The sequence below is a fragment of the Canis lupus genome, chromosome 21 (genome assembly GCF_048164855.1).
Source record: "Canis lupus baileyi chromosome 21, mCanLup2.hap1, whole genome shotgun sequence".
Lineage (NCBI taxonomy): Eukaryota > Metazoa > Chordata > Mammalia > Carnivora > Canidae > Canis > Canis lupus.
The window spans coordinates 8,348,237-8,369,601 of NC_132858.1; the positions used below are offsets into that span (position 1 = coordinate 8,348,237).

The 21,365-nt window shown below is 57.7% G+C and overlaps 1 protein-coding gene across 7 annotated transcripts in view; it reads right to left on the bottom strand.

Annotated features, from left to right (window-relative positions):
* The window catches only part of SHANK2 (SH3 and multiple ankyrin repeat domains 2), a 510,376-nt gene that overhangs the window by 10,812 nt on the left and 478,199 nt on the right, over positions 1–21,365 (bottom strand). For 3 of the 7 annotated variants that reach the window (XM_072790327.1, XM_072790328.1, XM_072790332.1), the window contains 6 exons: positions 15,978–16,113; positions 15,384–15,464; positions 8,324–8,454; positions 7,084–7,195; positions 6,193–6,213; positions 2,570–4,976 (listed from right to left, as the gene is read on the bottom strand). In XM_072790327.1, the coding sequence (XP_072646428.1) occupies positions 2,570–4,976; positions 6,193–6,213; positions 7,084–7,195; positions 8,324–8,454; positions 15,384–15,464; positions 15,978–16,113 (2,888 nt within the window). Of the gene's footprint in view, positions 1–2,569; positions 4,977–6,192; positions 6,214–7,083; positions 7,196–8,323; positions 8,455–13,767; positions 13,789–15,082; positions 15,092–15,383; positions 15,465–15,977; positions 16,114–21,365 lie in introns of all 7 variants that reach the window. The other 4 variants (XM_072790333.1, XM_072790334.1, XM_072790331.1 and 1 more) reach the window with 3 other exon arrangements.

Here is a 21,365-nt window from a genome sequence, read left to right on the forward strand (position 1 = left end):
GGAAAGGAGAGGTTTACCTCTAGGGCATATGCATATACGAGGGGGCAGCCCGGCCTCACCTCTCCTCGTTGCCCAGCAGCTGTCACCCACCTCACCCTTGTCGGCAGCCTCATAGCTGCAGCTCACATCCACTCAGGGCTTTGTCCAGTGAGGCTGTGAGATCAGCCGAGTATCTGGTGGAGTGCCCAGTGTAGCGCCTGAAGGCGATGACCTTCCTCTTTGTCCTTGGGCCTCAGGGCCATCTGGTGCTCAGTGCAACTCAGTGTCACCCTTGGCTGAGAGCAGAGAATAGATGCTGCCTCTGGGTGCTCAGCAGTGCTGGGGCCGCCTGGTGACTGGCCTGGCCTGGCCTGCTGTCAGTCACCAGGTAACTGAGGAAAAGGGCTCAGGCAGGCAGCTGGGCTCAGGTTCCTGCGAGGGGCTGGGAACGGCCCGCCTTTGGTGACCTCAGCTCTTTGGACAGCTTGGGCATCCACCCCTTCCTTCCCGGCTGTTCCCTGGCTCCAGCAGCAGCTCAGGAGTGGAACCCTGAGCTGCTCCCTGGCTCAGAGGTTGGGGCTTTGCCTTCTGGCGGGGTACCCCTAAGTGCAGGCCCTGCATCAGCTGTGCCCATGGGGCAGGATGCCCAGCCTTTGGGGAGGCCTTGGTAGATGTCGGCTGATGTTCTCATTGTAAGTGAATTGGGTTATAAATAACAGAACAGACCGGAGGTGGCTGTTCTTGGCATCTGAGCATCGCTTGGAGGTGGTCCTGCAGCTGCTCTTGAGAAATCCAGCATGATTCTGCCAAGTGACGTCTGCTCTGAGGCCCCTCCCACGGAGGGCAATGCAGGTGGGGAAGCCCGAGGGACACTGCGCAGCTTGACACATGCTTTCGCTATGCCCCCAGGAGCTCACCTGGTTGGTAAGGGAGTGGAAATGGTGAACAATCTAGAGGCCCCTGGACCGGGGTAGCAGAGCCCAGGTGCTGAGCAGCCCTGGAGTCATTCCTTCAGACTCTCCTGAGCTCAGACTCTGCTGACGAGGGGAAGTGCCAGGCTAGGACCTCAGCCTGAGTTCTGGCTCCGTGTCCTGCTGCGCAGGGGGGCAGGGGGAAGGGGCAGCCACTCAGCGTCGCACTTCTGGTTTCTCCTGGAGAATGGGTACAATCACTACCTGCTTCCCTGCACTCAGGTGCCAGTATTCTGGAAGATGTGAACACTGGGATAAAGCATCTAATTCTTGTGCTTTCATGTAATGTAGCAACAAAGGACTGTATTACCACATAACAGGGAAAGGATGAAACTGGCCAATTTTAAGATTTTTCTTTCAGATTTTCAAGGAGATGATATTTGTAGTTATGTATGTATGGATGTCCACCAGAGATGGGGATGTTTCGCAGCGTTTCTCTTCGACTGGAGGTAGTATTTGAACATCATAGTTAGTGGTAGATTCTTTATTAAAAGACCGTGTCACCCTGCTTCTCTCTACCAAGGCTGGCCAATCAGTATTTCTCCGAGCGTAATGGGACCCATCCGAACAATTTATTTACGTCCACACTGAAGGATAACTGGGAAAATTGTGGCTCTCAGCCCGCCTCTGCAGGCCCAACTGTAGGGGTTTCACTGGTTAACGGGCTGAGACGTTGGAGTCAAATGCCTGTCCGGAGGCAGCACGAAGAAAGACTTGTTAGTCAAAGTGATGAGATCTGGGAGCGGACGTCGGTGGGGGAAGCCAAGGAACAGTGGCCCGGAACAGTGAACGGAGGATGTCACGGGGAACGCCCAGCACCGTGAGGGCCCGGGGGAGCTAACCGCTCTAGTTGAGAATCACCCCAAAGCTCTAGGCAGAGAGCCAGGGGCCCTCTAGAGCATGGCGTGCCTTGGCAGAGCCTCATGGCTGCGTTTAGAAGTGACCCCTCATATTCTAACCCCGCACCGCAAAGCAGCACCTTGAACTGTGTGTGAAACCATGCATGGCCACCCTGGGGGAAGCATGGATGCCTTCTTCTGTGGTCCCTGCCTCGTGGGCTGGGCTGGTGGGGTGTTTCCCTCTGTGCTCACTAGTGAAGCCACAACCCGGCACCTCCCCAGCTCTCCAACCAACCTATCAGTGACGGGAGGAAGCGAGGAGCATCCACTCACACTTAATCACACGTGCACGCACGCCACCCCGCCCGCTCTCCTTTGGCATGGCTACTCCCCTGCAGCCAGCTTGGCGGAGCTCGGTTCTGGCTTCTGATCTTACGGGGGTCCTGGCAAAGATGTGGAAGACATAGAACGACAGGGACCAGAGCCCTGTCTGGAAGCCACGGTGGGGATGGCCTTGTGCGGCTGCATTTTATTACAGGTCTGTACTTGGGGGTGCCACATTCTGCCAGGATGGCTGCGGTGTGCACTCTGCTGTGCCGGAGTCCAGGAGAGTGGGGTGAGCGGTGTGTAACACATGCGGCCAGCACAGTGGCGTTATGGATTCCCCTCTTGACGTCCGCTCTGGCTGCTCCCGGAGGGCCCTTCCTGGTCGGCAGTGACTGGACGAGACAGGAAGGCCGGCACGGGGCAGTCTGTGTCTAAGCCAACTGTAGGACTTACCTTGGAGCGAGGCTGGCAGGCTTGGTTCCTGTGGGTGAATCCAATCCTTCCCCCGGCTTTGCCGATTTCTCTCGGTTCATTTGCTGCAGGATTGAGTTCAATTCACTGATAACGTTTGCCTTTGGGCCTGAGCGAATCGGGCTCCTGACCTCTGAGACGTCCCCCCACAGCTTGGAGGTCCTTGGTGGTGTCACCTTGGTGGCAGGCTGGGCACTGCCTGGCGGTGGTGGGGGGGCCGGGGGAGGAATGACGAAGCTATCCACGTCCTCCTCCACGAGCGCGTCCTGATAAAGTGCATTGCTTTTGGGAATTATGGGCTTCACTTTTGGCTTCGGAGGTACTGGGGGCTTGTCCACCGTAAATGCTTGCCCATCTGCATAGACTGTGCAGGTGTCCACGTTCTCCCCGCCCTCAGAGGACAGGGTGGACATGCTGGACACCGTGGAGATGGTGCTGGTCGTCTCGAGATGGTGGTCGCTGCTGCTCCGGCTGTCCACCTCCTCGATCCCAGAGTCCGTGACTGCGTCAAAGTTCTCAGGGGGCGGCAGGAAGGAGGCAGGCAGGCAGTTGGAAAGGCCAGCCGGCTTCTTACTGTCTGCACAGTTGGCTGGTTGGCTGGGGTTCAACGAGGGGGACTGGGAGGCGTCGTGTTTCTTCTGCTTGACCAGGTCCGTGAGAGCGGGGACAGAAGCAATGCGGTCGTCGGGAATATCAAAACTATTTGCGAATTCCAGGGGGGGAGGCAATGGCTCTGTAAAAATAAAATCCTCATCCAGATCCACGGATGCCAGAGGGGGAGGAGGGATGCGGAATGGCAAAATCACCGCCTCTTCCACGGAGCCCGCTGCCACAATGGTCCTGCCGGGCGCGGCGGCGGCGGGCTCGGGGCTGGCGGAGATCTGTAAAGCACCTTCGGTTTCGGGAGCGCCTTCTGGCACCTCGGACAGCGAGTGGTCTGGCTTCGCCTCCATGTCGGCTTTCTCTTCCTCTTCCTGCAGCAGGTGGTCGGTCGTGGCAGCGTCCACGGTGTGGACCATCAGCAGGCCGGCCGACCGCTGCTGGGACGTGTCCACGATGTTGATGAGCATGTGCTTCTTGTCCTCGCCCTTGCGGTCCTTGCCCAGCTCCGTCTCATACTTGTTCTCTGTCTCCTGCCGCCTCAGGGGTCCCCGCGTGTTCTGCCTGGTGACCGGGGGGAAGCCTGCCTCCACGCTGGGCCGCATTTTGGTATCAATGTAGAGAGGTTTGTGGAGGTCGGCCTTGGGGGCCTCCCCCTTGGGGCCCTGCTGGGACTCCTTCATGGCTCGGTCCCTTGCGGACAGCGCCAGGGCCAGCGGGGAGCTGGGGTCCAGCAGCCTGCCCGTGAGCGGGTGGACGTAATTCTCAGGGCTGGCTGCGCTGCCGCTCTTGGGGGGCACCGCGGGGCTGCTCTCGGGGCCCTTGGCTTTGGATGTGGAATTCAGCGGCCTGCCGGCTTCCCCCTGAGCTGCGGCCTCACCACCACCCACAAAGTGGTTCTCGGGCTCCCTGGGCACTGCCCCCGGCGTGGGCAACGACAGTGGCTCGGCGCTGTCCTCCTCGCCGAAGCCGGCCTCCTCGGGGAAGTTGGAGGAATGCACCCGGGGGGCGGGCGGCCCCAGGCCCACGTCCTCGTCTCCCAGGTCTGTGGAGAGGAAGGCCGGGGAGTTCCTCCTGGCTTCCAGCCGCTTCTCCCGGTCACGGACGGCCCCGGCGATGGCGGCGGCAAAGGGGCTGCTGACGGTCAGGCTGTCGTCGGGCCGCAACTGGCCTGGCTGCTCGGGGGCCTGCGGGTCGATCTCCGTGCTGCTGCCCTGGCTGCTCTTCCCGCTGCTGCTGGTGGAGGGCTCCTTCACGATGATGGTCGGGATGGGAATGGAGCACGTCTTCTCGGGGCTGTCCTCCACGTTGGACTGCTTCACCAGCATGCCCTTCCGCCGGGCGGGCTTGGCGGGGACGTACACGGCTTTGCTCGCGATCCTCCCCACCTCCGAGTAGGGGTTTTCGGGCATCTGGCCTCTCTTGTTGCGGAAGTTGGCCTGGGCGGCGGCGCTGCGGTTGTAGAGGTCCTCGGAGTCCAGGGAGTAGCGGTCCAGCTCCCGCCGGTAGTACAGCCCCTTGTCCCTCATCACCGTGGCCACCGTGTCCGAGCGAGCCGCGGGCGGCACCTTGGCAACAGCGTTCTGATTGAACGCCGGCTTGATGGTCCCGTAGACTCTCGGGGTTGGGGACTTGGGGCAGTTGTAGGTGGTGGGGGACGGGGGCGGTGGGGATGGGGGCACGGACTGCGGTGGGGGAGGGATGTCCTCGGAGGTGTCCGGCATGGACAGGCTTCTGGTGAACTTCAGCATCGGAGGGGCCAGAAATTGCCGCTCTTCCTCCGTTATTCCTGCAAGGAGAAGGCAGGCTAAGTTTTAAACCGTGACAGTGACGCCCCACCAAACTCCTAGGTTTGTGCAACACACTACATCTGCACACTCACAAGGAACCAGGGTGCACACTTGTTCACAGAACAGAGCACAAGCCACAACGCCAAGAGCTTACGTGGCCCATCTGAGCCCCCCAAGGAAAAGAAAGGATACAGGGAAAGAAAAGAAAAAAGAGAAGGGTGCTGGGAGGCATCGAGTGCGTGCTGTTGAGGTGTTCTGTGTGCAGTGCCCAGAGCAGGGGGAGGGAAGGATGTGCGAGGCCGGGGCGGGTGCCCAGGGCCACGAGCTGCGTGCGAGCATGTGGGTGTGCATGAACACGCGCTGGGGATGGCTGGGTCCGGATGCAGCTGTCCTGTTGGTGTGGCCAGGCTCCGGGGCAGTCTGTGGGTCGAGACTGTTGTGCTGCCCATCGGAGGCCAGACCCGTGTGATGTGGTGCCACTGCTGGGGGGTGTCAGAGCTGGCCTTGCCCTCGTGACAGGAGCCCGTTTTGTTGCCTGACTTCTCTGGGCCACCTGAGGACTCGAAGGCATTGGCACTCCCTTGGGAGGATGGCTGTGAGGTGAAGAAGGCCCTTCAGCTCCTCAACACGTCCTTGAGGGGAGGGGGCCCAGACCCCTCCTGAAGCATCCAGAGCAAACCCTGGGCCACTGGCCTCAGAGCCCCTCTGGGTCCTCCTGAGACCCTCTGGGCCGGGCTAGCTGGTGGGCGTCCGGCCTCACTGGGCCTGGGTCCTTTGTGTGGGCTTTAAAGACTCTCTTTCCAATAGTCCGAGATATTGAAACATCAACAGAATGCACTCCAGGAGACGGGGGCAGAACACAGACACAGACACCCACGGATGGGAGGTTCCAGGGTCTCACGCGGGGGGCATGCAGGTGCTCAGAGAGGTCACGAAATGAATTACTTCAAATCAAAACAACTTTTAGGACAAACTACAATAACTTATTCCAATGAAGATTTCCATTCGATAAGGGTATTCCCAATTTAAGGTACTCCTGTGGGAGGGTATTTTGGCATCAAACAGACGAATTGCTAAAAGGCCTTCTAGACCATTGGCTAGGTGGGTTGCCTGACAGTGATGTTCCCAAGGAGTAATAATTTAAGAATACACCTTATGAAGTCAGTATAGGGGTTGCATTCAGATCACAGATTGCAAACTGTAAGGTTCACTAACCTGATAGAAAGATTCTGCTGTCTGACAGGAGGAAATCGATTGTTATTAGCCAGGTACAGAGCTGGGGCACAAGATGCCATCTATGCTACTCTGTGGTGGCCTGCGCTCCTGGGAAGGGCGGGTTTAAGGAGCGCCAGACGCCACCTCCACCATGCTCACTACTGTCATTGCCAGTGTGAGCCACCTTGCACTAGTGACAAAGGAGTCAGGCCCCCAAACAGCAGCGCAGGAGACATCGCCCCACGGTGTCCCCAAGGGCTGGCCCGGGCTGGCCGGATCCACCAGTGTCCGGCAGTGGCCCGGCCTCTCTGAGAATTTACATGGTAAGGACAGTGCTAGATTATCTCACAGAGGAGCTGTCTGGCAGGGCCACATTCACTTTGCCTGGAAGTGTCTGGGGGTGTCACTGGGACATTAACAAGGAGGTATGCGGCTTTCTACGACACACAGTACGTTAAGTCTGTCAGAGTTCCGGAACCTGGCCCAACCACCCCTGGAAAGTGTGTCCACCGCGCTCACCCTGTGAAACATGGCAGTTTCATTCTGGGCGATGCAGGGAACGTGGGGATCGCACGGAGCATGGGACCCCCTCCACTGGCCATTCTGATCCCCACAGGGCAATGGAGGGGGCTTGCTGGTCACCCCGGCCTGCCCTCTGCCTCCATCCTGACACGTGTTCCCTCACTCTGTGGGTAGTAGCGCAGATAATGTGGCTTGCAAGGCTGCATTTTGTTCCAGCAGGAGTTTCAGTCTGCGGGGGCATTCAGGGGTGAGTCTTGCGGGGGGGGGGGGGGCGGTAGGGCGGGCCCAGTGGGCATCTCTGTCCAGGGGCTCTGAGGGCTTCTCTGAGAGCCAGGGGCAACGTCTGTGCGTGTAGGCCGTGCTTCTTACCTATTGATTTCTGCCTTCGCATCGTACCTCGGGGGAGGCCCAAAAATGGGCCTTTTGGGCTCCCGGGAACAGTGGGCGTCATCACGGCGATCCCCTGTCGTTCGTACACAGACTGCAAACCAGAGAGCCCGGAGTAAGATAGGCCCCGTCCAGCCCCACCATGGCCACCAGGCCCAGAGGGTGACACAGCAGCCCTGGGCAGTGGGCCCATAACATGGCTTCCCATAATGCTCCCAGGAGCAAGCTGTATGCAGCCGAGCCTGACAGGACGCAGCAGCCTCAGGGACCCTGGAAAGGTTCTCCCTGAACACTGCACCCTGAGCGCCGGTGTGCTTGGTGGAGCTGTGGTCTGGCCAACAAGCCTGGGAGAAGGGGTCGGGGCGGATGCTGTAGGGAGTGCGCACCCGGCAGGAGCCTCTGTCTCCCTCCACAGCATGGGACAGGGCAGGCCAGGTGCCAGTGTCAGGGAGCCGGCCGCTGGACTGCTCACAGCGCCAAGGCTGCCCAGCCACAGAGCCCGCAGCAGGTGTGCTGGCCCGCCAGGAGCCTAGAGCTTACCTCCTTCACTTGGGAAGCAGATTCCCTGTCTGTAAAGCCAGGGCTGCCAGGGGCCCCCCACCCTGTGCCTCGGAGGGTGACTTGGAGCCTGGTGGAAACATGTGCAAGCTCCTGTGCATCTTGTACTCAGGCCCCCAGACAGTCTTCCTACCAGAACAGTCTCCCTTGGGCTCAGGGCATATGCCTGGCTTTCTGGGGCCAGAGGCTGGGCTGGAAAGCTTTGGGGCCGCTGTGGGTGAGGGGTACTTGAAGTGCAGCCAGAGGCTGCAAACTGGGCAGGCAGTGAGGATGGGGAGGCGGGACCTGGGGGAGGGCTAACTGCAGGGGGAGGTTGTCCGGAGCTTGTGGAAGCCCCCCCCTGGAGTTCTGGAGATGATGGGGGGTCCAGAGTGAGAATGTCCCCGTGGTCATTGCTAGCCGCTCTGTGTTCTAATGTGCAGCACACCAAGCTATCCTGTCCGGTGGGCGACGCTTATGGGTGTTACCGTCTAAGGTAAAACCAGGGGAAACCAAGCGTGTTAGTCTAAGCCGGATTCTACGAAGGTACTATGTAGTCGTGACAGGGGGCACTCAGACCTGCCACCAGGAGACAGAACACGGGTGGCCCAATTTGGGCGATGGTGAGGAGCACCCTGTCCACATGGCCCGCCCATCACCCCACAGGGCATGGCCAATGACTCACGTTCATGTCCGAGACGGACGGGAAGCACCGGCTGGTGGGCCGCTGCTTGATGGTGGCCACCCTGGACTCCATGGCCACGTTATCAGCAGCACGGGATGGCTTGGAGGCCGGGACGATCTCCTCGGGTTTATCTGCAATGTGAACACGATGGTGGGAACAGGTGTCAGTGGCTGAAGCCCCTGAAACACAACCAGGGGCCTGCCTTTGGCAAGATGCCCTCCACACGTGTGCAGCTATTTGCCTGCTCCGGCCTCGACCATGCAAGCGGGTGCACGGCACTGCAGAATGGAGCAGGCATGCATGTCTCTGCCACATGCATTCACAAGGACACCAGTCTATTCCCACCCTGTCACCCCGGGGAGGCGCACGTAGACAAGACAGGGAACAAGGCCCTGGGTGACACAGCCTGGGCCCTGGCAGCCCCAAACTCTCCAAAAGTCAGATCTACCCTGTAGCCATTTGATTTGTGCTGATGGGACTTACTCCACTGTGTTAACTAAACCAACGTTTGTTCTTTATAAGAGCTCAGAGGCTCCTTTGTAATGACGTACAGTTGCCAGGGTATAAGGCCCTAAGGCCCAGGGCTGGGGGCAGTGGGTGCAGCCAGCCGGGGAGCCAGCTGGGAGCCAGCTCCGGAGGCCAGACCCATGCTGCCTGGGCAATTTCCCAACAGTTCTACAGTCTCATTTCTTTGTGAAAAGGAAATCGAGGGTTAGTTATAAGTGATTCTTACAAATTAAAAACTTAAAAAAAATTTAACTGAAACATTAAATTTGTTGGAAAACTCAAAAACTTCAGCACATCCCAGAATTGCCCTGATGCCTTGGCTTTGGAGGATTCCCGAGACCCTGTAGAGCAAGGGTCCTTGGTGGGGCACACCTGAGTCCCCTTCCAGAAAGACTGTGGCCAAGTTAGCACGAAGCCAGCGTGAGGCTGGTGAGGCACAGCACCCTCCTTGCTCCCCAACGGCCATCTGGCCCAGGCCCTGAGCTGTGAGGTCAGCATGTGAGGGTTGGAGCAGATGGGAGCTCTGGATGTCAAGTCATTCCCACTGGGTGGGACAGCCATTTGTACTGGGGCTTCCCAAGAACAGTTAGCCCCCTGGAAAAGCTCCCCAGGAACCCGACACCCTCAGAGCCACCCAGACCAGAGGTGCCAAGGAGAAGACCCGCAGGAGGGAGGGTGTGTGTGGGCAGGGAGACTGGAGGACCTGGCAGGCAGCCACCTGGGCCACTCCAGCCCCCCAGAGCACCCAGAGCACCCAGGTAGGACTCTGACATGTGCAAGTATTTGCTTACAAGGCTCCTGCTCCGAGCTGTGTCCTGGGCCAGGGGTCGGCCAACCATAGCCCTGGGGTCAAGTCCTACCTGCCATTCTCCATCTACACAGACTGTTCACATTTCCCAGAGGCTGTTGAAAGCAGGGGAAGGAGAATGTGCCAGAGAGCCTGTGGCCTGCAAAGCCTGAAACTGTCTGGAAGATGCCTGCCGTGGCCTGGACCCTGTCCCAGTTCACCTGCCAGCGAGCTAAGGTCAAGGGGTTCAGGCAGAGGAGCCTCAGGGAGGCCCTCTCTCATGACACACATGCTCTCCCATCTCTCTCGTGAAGAGAAGACCCGCTCTTCCCCCTGCCCAGAAAGCTGCTTCCTCTGGGCTGGGGTTCCTTCCGTGGCTGGAGTCTAATTTGCTTCTGTGCAATACTCCCAAGCCTGTCCTACCAGCCAGGCCGCACCCTTGATGTGGCTTAGAGTTCTCTCGTGGTGGTGCTTCAGGGGCACTTGCTTAGCCTCCCTGGTCCTCGTGGCCTATGCCTGGAAGCCCGGCCCCTCACGGTGGTGGTCGGTTTGCTTCCGCTTAGGTGTGGAGAGAGTCTAGTGTCCTCGGAGCTGGGAGCCTCTGTGGGCTCTGGCTCTTTCCAGGTCCCACTCTAGCTGTGGCAGCTCAGTGAGGCTTCCCCCCGTGGCTCCGGGATGCAGAGAGTAGTGAGTGGAGCCCAGCACCTGTCCTGTGGGAGTCACCGCAGGTGGAGCACTGTCTGTGCTGCCGGCCACGTCGGGCATGGTTTGGGGCAGGGACCCCAGGGCAGGACACTGTCCTGTGATGCAGAGCTAACCTGTAGCATCTTGGAGAGCCTCCTGTTTCTAGCTGTTGCTTTGGTTTCAACCCCCTTCCCCCTGGCATGCCCCGGGTCTGCAGCCTGGCATCGGATACCGCCTGGGGTCTTCACGTGCCTGTAATAAGCAATGGCAGACTGGGATTGGAGCCCCTGAGAAGATGGCCGGCACCCTAAAAATACGCCTTGAATGCTGGGAGTGCACAGGTGAGGTGAAGGTCCCGTGTTAGGAGCAGCAGTTCCTGGTGGAAATTCTAAATGCCTTCCTTCTCCCCCTGATGAGAACCTGGAACAGTCCGGATCTGAGATGCTGAAGGTCATGAACGCAAAACCGGGCCCCAGTCGGGGTCATCCAGCCTCAGCACCCCACGTCGGGCCAGAGATTGAGGATTGCCATCAGAACGGTCTGCCTAGTCCAGCTGGTTGAGAAGCCAGGGCACTGTCCACACCACACTCACCCTGCATCGAGAGGGTACGTGGCCTGGAGCCATAGCCACCTTGAGGGATAACCTCGTCTTCGTCTTACACCTCGGCCCTCCTGCCTCCACCCAAATGTTTGAGCCAGAATAGCAGAGCTCTTGGGTTGTGGGGGGTGAGGTTGGGAGTTACCACTGCTCCGGTGACAGCCACTTAGCGTGGTTTGTGTGATTCGCATGGAGACGCTTCCCTGGGGGCCTGGGTCCCCTCCTGGCTGCTGTCTCAGAGGGAGCCTACCGGCCTCACCCAGGACCATGAAGCCCCGGTCTCTGAGGGCTGCTTTGCCAGAACATGAGCCATGGCTGCGAGGCTCTAAGGATTATAGTGCTTCATGTACGAAAGCTGGGGCTTGGGTCTCTATTAAGGGGCTCTGGGTGAAGAGTCCAGCCCTCTGCAGTCCTAAAACCACGTCCTCAGTGGCTGAAAGCAGTCCTGCAGACACAGCTGAAAACTAGCAATTCATAAAAAACCTGCTAGTAGAGACTTGATGAGGGGGCTCCAGAAGCAGCCCTGTATTTTAATTTTCTAAGCAAACTGGCCATCTCCCAGACAGGTGTGATGCTCACTGTCCTTCAAGTGCAAGCTTTCTGGTGATACTCTAGGCAGGAAGGTGGCAGATTTGGCAGCTCGGCGAGGTAACCCATGGGAATCAGAGCAGTGAGGACGGAGCATCAGGAGTCCCCACCACCCCACCCAGGGGCACACCCTTGGCCACAGGCAGGCTTCAACATGAGTCATCCAGTGTGCCCTGAGCCCTCCTGCTGCGGAAACCCATGCCCTACGAACCAGACCTCAGGGTGAGGCCTGGACAGGAGTTTCCCCACAAGATGACAACACAACCACCAGCCCCCGAGGCTAAGACCAGCGGCAGGCTCTGGGAGCAGCGGGTGCGGCCAGAAGGGTCCCTCTGGCTCAGTCTCCCCAGGAGGTGTGGACACATGGGGACGTCCGCTTGGACTCCAGTGGGCTGTTCCTGGCCTGAGAAGTCTCCCACCTTCCAAGGAACAGGCCTGTGGGTGTGGCCGGATGGCCCGTTGTCCCCCGAGGTGCCTGGGGCCAGTGGCTCTCCCAGGAACCCATTCACCCTTGTGCCCATGAACATGCTGTCTAGGGACTAGGGCAGGTCCTAGAAAGAAAGACTGGAAGATGAGGAGCTGTAAACCCACTGCCTGTAGCCAGAGCAGGTGTCAGCGCAGAGGGGCCGGGGCTGGGGTCCTCTCACTGCTGTGACAGTTTCCTAAAACCGCCATGGCAGGTTCAGGACAAAGAAGCTTATTCTCCATCAGTCTGGAAGCCAGAATGCCCAAATCAAGGTGTTGGCAGGATGGTTCCTCCTGGAGGCTCCCGGGGAGGATCCTTCTCACCTCTTCCAGGTTCAGGGGCGCCAAGCATTCATTCCTGGCCCCTTGCACCCCTCCCTATGTGGCCTCTTCTGTGCGTGTCTGACTCTTTCCCTGCTCCCTGCTGCGTGATGAAGCTGGACTCCTCCCTCACTGCAGCGAGGGGCTGGGCCTCTCTGCTGGCACGGGCCACTGGAGCCCTGCACTGCACCCCACGGCTGCTGGGTGGGCCATGGCTGCTGGGCCCTTTGGGGTCTTGGCCGCACACTTGCCTCCTGCTCTCGCTGGGCGTCAGGAAATATGAGGGAGGGGCCTTCAGTCTCAAATCGCATCCAGGCTTCTCGGCTGTTCAGAGCAAGGTGGGTCTCTTGCCTGTCCTCTGTGTAGATTCTGCTCTGGGCCATGCCAGCCATAGGACTGTGACTTGTCTTTTCCCACAGGCTGGGGTGTCTGGCTGATGGAGGTGCCAGTAAGGGAGGAGGGCGGAGTGGATGGGGCCTGGGGGTGCAGCCCACGGGACTTCTTTGGCCCGCTCTGTTAGGCAGTGCACCTCCTGGGTGCTGGCTTGGATTGAAGGCATGTTCAGGCCCGGGAAGCGGTGTCCTGGGTACCCACCACATGGCTGACTCGGTGGCCGACCCTGGAGAGGCCACTGGGAGTTTCCCGGGCAGCCCCCGGGGTTGGGGGTGGAGGCCGGGGATGGGGAGAAAGGAGGCACTCTGTCCTGGTGCTCCAGGACCGTGATCCTGTCCTTGCTGCCTTGCCAGATTCGAAGACCTACCGCCCGATTTCAGCATTCAGGATTCTGCTTTGCGCCTTCCCCTCAGTGCCTGGGGTCACATGGTGGGGTCCACTCCATGCTCCTCCCACCCCCAAAAGCAGCTTTGAAGTCACTATGCTTCTTCTTTCAGTTGTTGGGGTTAGCTGTCTCCAGCAGCTAACTGAGAAACACCCCGGAATGTGGATGCTGGGGAAGGAGGGACATGTGTCTTTGTTCACGGCATGGCGACCATCCTCCCTGCCAGCTCAGAGGCAGCAGGCATGTACAGGCCTCTGGGAGAGCCAGGGGCCTTCCAGGAGCTCACGGGCAGGGTGGGGGGGAGCAGCCCCTGGCCCCATGGCAAAGGTGGCCAGCAGTCAGAGCTCCAGCCCTCCATCCAGTGCCAGGGGCTCTGCTGGCCTGCACCCTGACCACCTGCTGCATGTGGCCTGGACATGGGTAGAGGCCGTCCCCTGGTAGGGCAGGCCTGGCTGTGACAGCCCGAGGGTCCTGGGCCTTAACAGTCATGACAATGAGGACACAATTCTGGGGGGATGCACAACAGGTTGGGGGGGACCACGATGGGAAAACCAAAGCAGACGGGACAGACTGACAGGACGTGGTCTGGAGGGGGCCCTCCGCAGGCCTCAGAACAGGGAGGAGACAACGCAAGGTCATGGCATCTGGACGCCACGCCGACAGCCACAGAGGGTGTGCGGGCGGGGGCTAGGAACAGACACAGGCTCGCCCCTTACCCTTCTTCTTCCGGATGGAGGCTTGCAAACAGAAAGGGGAGCGTGAGTCCCATGAGGGCAGCGCTCCCCCAGGGCCTGGCTCGGGGGCCGGGACGCCTAACCCTCCCTGCAGCTCTTGGGGGTTTCCCAGGAACCTGGCTTTCCCAGGAACCCAATGACCCACACGTCCAGCTGGTAAACCTGCTTCCTGGCTATGGATGAGGCACTGTCCCGGAGCGTCCTTCCTGCTGAGCCCCTGCCCCCCCAGCACTGTGCCAACGTGGTGAGAATGGAAGCCAACTCCAGGAGGAGCCCCGAGACCCCACACGCGGGAGAGATGGGCCACAGCTAAGTCAGGGTGGCACATGCCGTCCATTCTGTCGTCATCCCCACCTGGTGCCAGGCCAGGTGTGCGGGGATGGTCAGGCTTTCCTGGCCAGCCTTGCGTGGAGGGACAGGATGCGGTCAGAGAGGGGGCCAGAAGAGGGGCTTGTGGGAGCTACAGGTTCTGGGTGGGGGGTGGGCAGTGCTGCAGCAGGGGTGCCGACTTCTAGAAGGCTAGGCCTGGGTGCTAGAACACAGTGAGTGGTGAGGGTTGCTAGCTGGGAGGTGGCTAGGTCCTGGAGAAGGACCCTCTGGTTGCAGCAGTGGAGACCCTCTGCAGTTGCAGAGGAGACCCTCCCTCCCCAGAGGAGCTGCAAGGAAGAAGGGCTGCTCTGTGCTTTCTGGGGAGAGGGTCCAGATGCTCTCACAGTGAAGGCTGGGATCAAGTGGGAGTGACGTCCAGTTAAACATGAGTGAGGGGTGCTCAGACGTTCCCCCGCTGGGCCAGCTGGGTGACATCCTTCACTCTCCATCACCTAGTGAACCCCTCTCCATGTTCTCCGCAGAGTGAGCATGTCAGCCTGCTCCCCACTTCTGTGTGGTCAGAGCCAGCTTCCTTCCAAATATGTCCCTAGGCTGCAGGGTGACGCCCCAGCATGATGTTGAACCAGCATCCGGGTGGCCCGCACAGCTCTGGGGTCCTCCCTCCCCAACAGTCCCCAGTGCTGCTGGACCCAGGGCCCCTGTTGTTCTGCAAGCTCTTCCCTGTCTATCTGGGGGGTGGGGGGTGGGAGCAAGGGCTAGAGCCCTTTGGTTCCTTGCAGACCTTCTAGAAGACACCAGGAGTCCTTAGTGTGCAGCCTGCTGGGCCTGCCAGCCCCGCCCCTATCTACACCAAACCCCAGGGACAGAGTTTTCTGGTCTGAGGTGTGCACAGAGCACCAGTGAGGCGGACTTTGGGGGGCCCTAGACAGCAGGGGAGCTGTTTAGGGGACACTGTGGGGCAACTTACCTTTATCCACTAGTGAGAGGCCCAAAAATTCAAAACAAAACAATGTTAGATGAGCCGAAAAGAGGAAAAGGCAAAACTAGTAACCACCCCCGAAGCCAGCAGGATTCCCACAGAGATGCCAATGTGGGTGCCGCCCGCACGCAGGGTTCCCGGCACCATTCCTGGGGTTCGGGGGCAGGGACTGGGGCAAGCAAGCGAGCAAAGGCCATGCATGGCCTGAGGCTGCACCGAGGCGGGTCCCACTGCATCACAGGTGCTGGCGACAGCGCGGGGCTGGGCGGGCCAGACGGGCGACTCTTACCGAGCTCCTCCAGCTCTGAGGTCATGGACTTGGAGCGCAGCGTGAGGGCCGTGGTCGGAGCGCGCTTCGGAGGCGGGGGAGCTTGAGGAGCAGACGGGAAAGACAGGTGTGGGAACGTGGCCAATATGTCACCCCCCCCCACCGCCCTGTGCTTCCAGAACAAGCTGGGAGCAGGTGGCCCTGAGCCCACAGGGAAGGTGGACAGGTGGGCGTCCCCCAAGGGGGAGGAGCAGCAGTGGTCACCCACCTCCACTGGGGCCGTGATGGGTTGGACCACCCTGTCCTCTGTGCTGAGCCCCGAAGCACACCTGGCACTCGGGAGCCCTGCCCTCCCTGAGCAGAAATCTGCAGAGGGGAGTCTGGTCCAGCTGTATCTGAGCTGTGTGGGCCGGTGACTAAGGGGACCCCTGGCTGCCACCCACATCAGAGCAAGGTCCTCTCACGTGGACCTCGGGGCTGCCTGGCAGCCAGGCCCGCATCCTCTCCCAACCTCCTTTTGTGGTTTATTTTCCTCCTATTGGGGGACCACCCCCCACCCCAGTGGAGGAGATGTGGGCGGGAGACTGGAGGGCATGGGTGGGGCGGGGTGGGCACCTTTCTTCCTGGCGGTGTCGTCCGGGTCGAGATTCCTGGTCACGGTGACCACCTTGAGGACCAGGTGGTTCCCTCCCTGGCGGATCATGTTCACCACCTGCCGATGGCCAACTTTCACGACGTTCTCATTGTTGACCTGCGGGAAGACGGGCTGTGGTGAGGGGGCCCACATGGGCGGGAGGGATCAGCACCCTCCCGGGGCAGCGAGAGCCCAGGGATCAGCACCCTCCTGGGGCAGCGAGAGCCCAGCCTCCGACAGACGAACGGACGGGCAGATGGGGGTCTGCAGGCCCCTTGCTCGCAGCCGGGGCGGCCAGGTCGGACTCCCAGCTCATCCCGGCGCCCAGGTGCTCACTGCGGCAGGCCTAGGGCCAAGTCCCTGGCCACCAGCCACGTGGGAAAAGCCAGACAGGAGACTTCCAGGGTCCCGGGGTGTAGCCCTAACACCTTCCATTTTCACACTTAAGAGGAAAGACTAATTGCTTCTCACATATTCTGGGAACACACATCACACGGAAGCAGCCCATTTCCTCTAGGCGATCCCTGGTTTTTCCTCTCCTGCTGGGAGGCTGGAAAAGGCATCAAACTTGGCTGACAAGGTGCTAAGGGCCACAGGTCCGCCGGCCTGCTCATCCAGGTACCCTAGGCAAGGTCCCCTCACCGCGGCCACTCTGGTGTTGGCTGAGCTCCTGGCAGCCTCCTGGTGGCTCCTGGCCGCGGCCTGTCCCTGACTTCCGTCTGTCCCCGTGGCACTGGCACGCAGGCAGGGGCGGGACTGCATCTCCTGGGGCTCAGCTCACGGCCGACCTGCTCTGACCACCCCCACCACCACTGCTGGGTCAGGGAACGAAGACAGGATGGACTGGGTGTGTGAGAGCCCAGGAAGTGGGGGGATCTTGGGTGCTGGGGCTCCATGCCTCCAGCCCACTGAATGGGACCTCGCTGGGGGGGGCTCTGGCACCTACCATCCCCACCGCTCCAGGGGTGAGCACCCCGCACTGAGGGGCGGCAGAGGGAGTGAACCCACAGATGGTGGAGTCCATAACCACCCCTGTGCCCTGTTGAAAAGCCCCAGGTTGTAAAGAACAAGTGAGAAGCACCCAAGCTCTGCCCACCCCACAGCCCACATCCCTATTTGCTGTACTTTGTCCTGCTCTGGATTCCCTAGAAACCTTTCTGTGCAAGGTGGCCTTGAACAGAGAAGCTGACAGGCTTGGTGACTTCTCAGTTCCCATGGCCGAGCAACCAGGTCCCCACACTGACTACAGGCACACTCTCCCAGGAGAGCCTCGGAGTGCCGGCGGGGTACTCCGTGTGGGACCCATGGTGGGAGATGTCGCAGCTGCCCCGGGAAATGACATCCCGTTCGTGCACCAGAGAAGTAACTCTTGCTCAAAGATTCACTCTTCCATGGGGCGCCTGGTGGCTCAGCCGGTTAAGGGTCTGACTTTTGGTTTTGGTTCAGGTCACAGTCTGAGGGTCCTGGGATCGAGCCCCACATTGGGCTCTCTGCTCAGCGGGGAGTTCACTTCTCCCTCTATCCCTGCCCTTTCCCCTGCTCTCCCCCGCCTCTCAAATAAATACATCTTTTTTAAAAAAAGAATTCACTCATTCATGCACTCATCCACCACTTTTGCTCAGAGCACCCACTAAAAGCCAGGACATCAGGAGTGCTCCTGCTGGGCGGTCCATCTGTGCCCTTTGGAGCTCATGTTCTCATGGGCGGCAGCGGGGGGGGGGGGGTGGTTTGACCACACACAAGTCAGTGCACAAATGTAACTCCAGGTGTGCTGAGTGCCACCTGAGACAACAGGCCCAGGCAGGAGGGGCCAGGGAAGCTCGGGCCCAGGCACGGGCCGAGGGAGCCCCTCTGTAGGAGGATGGGTGGTGGCGGTGCCCCGGGCCTGGCCTCCTTCCACCTGCAGGGGGGCAGCTTCACCTCTGGCAGTCCCAGCTGGCAAGTCCCAGGGGTTCCTCCTCGGGCTAGGCACCCAAAGGTGGGAACTGCACTCCCAGCTGCCTCTGCTCCCCAGTGAGGACAAGTGTGATGGCTGCTCCTGGACAGAAGGACCAGCTTCTCAAATCTGCTCTGACTGTGGGACCCTCATGCTCTCCTTTCCCTGTGCATGCTCCCCTTCACCAGCCCCATCTCAAATTCTCATCCTGCTCTGGATGGAGTCCTCTCCTCAGAGTGAGACACACACCAAGGTCAGAGCCGTGGGCTGGGTGGCTCTGGCTTTTGTGGATCAGCCACCAGTGTGCAGGTGAGCACTCTGACAGCGAGGGCACAGGGGTGCCACATGGCATGTGCTGTGATGCCTACAAATACCCTCCTGTGAGAAGAGCAGGCAAAGGTGCAAGGCAGCACCGTTCAACTTGGAAGCCACAGACCAGGACCGAAGGCAGGACGGGACACTCAGCTACATTCTCTTGCCCAGCACCAGGCACCCAGAAGAGCAAGTGCAGAGCCTTGCTTTAGGATTTCCCAGCCTTTAAACAAACTCAAAATTCACTGTAACCCACAACAGGACTTTGGAACCAGCTACTGGCCCTAAAACAGATGCTCTGAACTATGTCTATGGTGACAGAGCCTCAGAGACTGAGCGTGTGAAATGCTTGCTGTTTCCTCAGATGCTCTGGTTGGTGTGTTGAGCTTCCACGGCTCCAGTGTCCCTCAAAAACACCCGGGCCTGCGATCCTGGCACACTGTCACCAGGAGGAGGTGTGTGCCACAGTCACCTGCCACACGTGTAGAAGGTTAACCCAAATCCGGAGGCTCCTGGGATTACAGCCTCTAAGAAAGAAATGGATTACAAGTCATGCATCCAGTTAACCGGAGGGAAGAGCAGCACACCTCTCCATTCATTGTTCTCGTGTACGGACATGGAGCCACCTGAGGAGGGAGTACACCGTGGCTGCATCCTGATGGAGGGCAGGAACCCGAGTCTGGCACCCACCACAGTGCAGAGAACCTCTGTGAAGAACAGGAAGACAGGCCTTCCTCTGCACTTTGATACTTCTCTTCTTTCACTCAAATTGTCACTCAAAATATAAGACTCACACGCATATGCAGTTTAAAGAGACAGAGCTCTACAAGGCTTGTTACAAAACTCAGAGGACGCCCCACCCAGGGCCCACTTCTCACTATCCCTGTGTCTCTAAACATGCTTACGTAGTTGCTACTTGATGTTTGTTTAGATGTTGTCTGCTGACACACCACTATGGCAAATGATGGTTCAGCTCAGGGTTTCTGAATGGTGGCACAGTTGCAATCATGGACGACCAACGAATTCTCTGTTGCGTGTGTACAGGAGACAGTGTCGAACAGCATCCCTGGATTCTATACTCTAGCTGCTAGCAACATCCCCTTCTCCCCAAATGTGACAGCTGAAAGTGTTTCCAGACATGGCCACATGTCCATGGGAGGTCAGAGTCGCCCTCAGTTGAGAATCACTAGTATTCAGGTCTTTTCTCTCATACCCCGCAGCCCCCTCCCAGGACTTCCACCCTAAGGTTAGAGTTCTATCATCATTCCAACTAGATCGACACTCAGGATTTAACATCACGACTGCATAATATCTACTCATAGCTAAGCCATAGAGTATATTATGATTACTTTGTCTTTTCCCATACATTATGTTTTCCCTGCGGTGAAATAATTTTCTATTGTTTGTTTGTTGGTTTAATTTTCTATGTACTTAACAGTAATTCTAATCCAAATGCTTCCTAATTATGTAAATCTCTTTTCAAAATCTTCAAATATGCTGAGTATTTTGCTAAGTTTATCTTGTTGAAGAAATTGCTCCCGAAGACTTCTGCTCTTCTCTGCGAATTGTGGGCTCAGTGTTCTCTATGCCTGTGTTCCCAGGATTCCTTTCAATTTGTTCTTGTGTTGGGTCACCTGAATCCCAGACCTCTTGTACATATTGGTTGTTCTTTGGCATAAAGCCTAATTTTTGGTAAAGGACCTTTTCTAATAGCTTCCCGAGAAAAGGAGTTTGGGAGAAGTTTGTTTGTTTGTTTTTGAAACATTGTTTATCAGAAAATGACTTTTTAAAAAATATTTATTTGAGAGGGAAAGAGAGAGAGAGAGAGAGTGAGCCAGTGGGGGGGAGTGAGAGAGAGAGAGAGAATCTTAAGCAGACTCCATGTCCAGGATGGAGCCCAATGTGAGGCTCAATCTCATGACCCTGAGATCATGACCTGAGCTGAAACCAAGAGTCAGATGCTTAACTGACTGAGCCACCTAGGCACCTCCAACAAAATGGTTTTATCTGAACACTTAACTGGTATTCTGACTGGGTAGAAAATTCAAGGTTGGTGGGTAAGGTAAAGAAAGTTCCTAAGATCATCTCCTCTACAGGTAACACAAAGTCTGGACAAAATAATCCCCCTACCCCCAAACTCAAATAAGAACAACTCCTTAAAAGCTCTGCAGTGTGAACCAAGGTAGGCAGATTTTTGGGTCATGGACAGCGTGATGCAGGTCATCAGAAACTCTAATGTAAAACTGCAGCCTTTCTGGCTTAGGAGATCAGAGGACAGAACTTGGAGTGTCCACAGCTGCCAAAATGAGGACAGAATCCCAGAAAAGAGAGAGCAAGAGAATGGCAGCTCCATGTTCTGTGTGTAAACTTTCCTCAGATCTCTGATGAATGTATGAACTGTGCCTGCATAGGCCTGACCAATGCAGCTTGCAGATGAGGCCAAAGTGCCTGAACCTGAATTTGAGCTGCTGATACTGTAGGCTAGACACTTTGCAGTTTGAGACTAACAAGAGAATTACCAGCTAGAGCGCAAATATCAACACTCATCCAAGGAATGTAACAGAATCGATTGTCACAACATAACCTTCACAAAATTCAGGATACAATGAAAACTTACTTGAGGAACCCAGACATGACTAAGACAAGGACTTTAAAGCAGCTATTATAATAATACTCATCTTGGTATGGGAAAACATATTGCATAAAATGCAGAATATATCATTAAAGAAATAAAAACTGTAAAAAGTGAGAATGTTAAAGCTGAAAGATACAACATTGTAAGTTAAAAAAAATGGCACTGGGTGGGCTTAATAGAGAGATGGGTATGGCAGGACAAAGTGAACCTGAAGAAACATCTGTAGGATTTATCTAATGTGAAGAAAAGAGGGAAAGGATTTTCAAAGGTGAACAGAATCTTAAGGACTGTGGGACAGTGTCAAGAGGTCTAATATTTTGAGTGCAAGAAGGGGAGAAAATTGGAATCCAGGAACAAAGAGAAAATATTGTCAGAAAAAATATTTTTAAAAAATGATGACTGAAAACTTCCCCAATCAATTGAAGGACATAAATCTACAGATTTAAGAAACTCTGTAAGTCCCAAACAGGATAAATATAAAGAGAA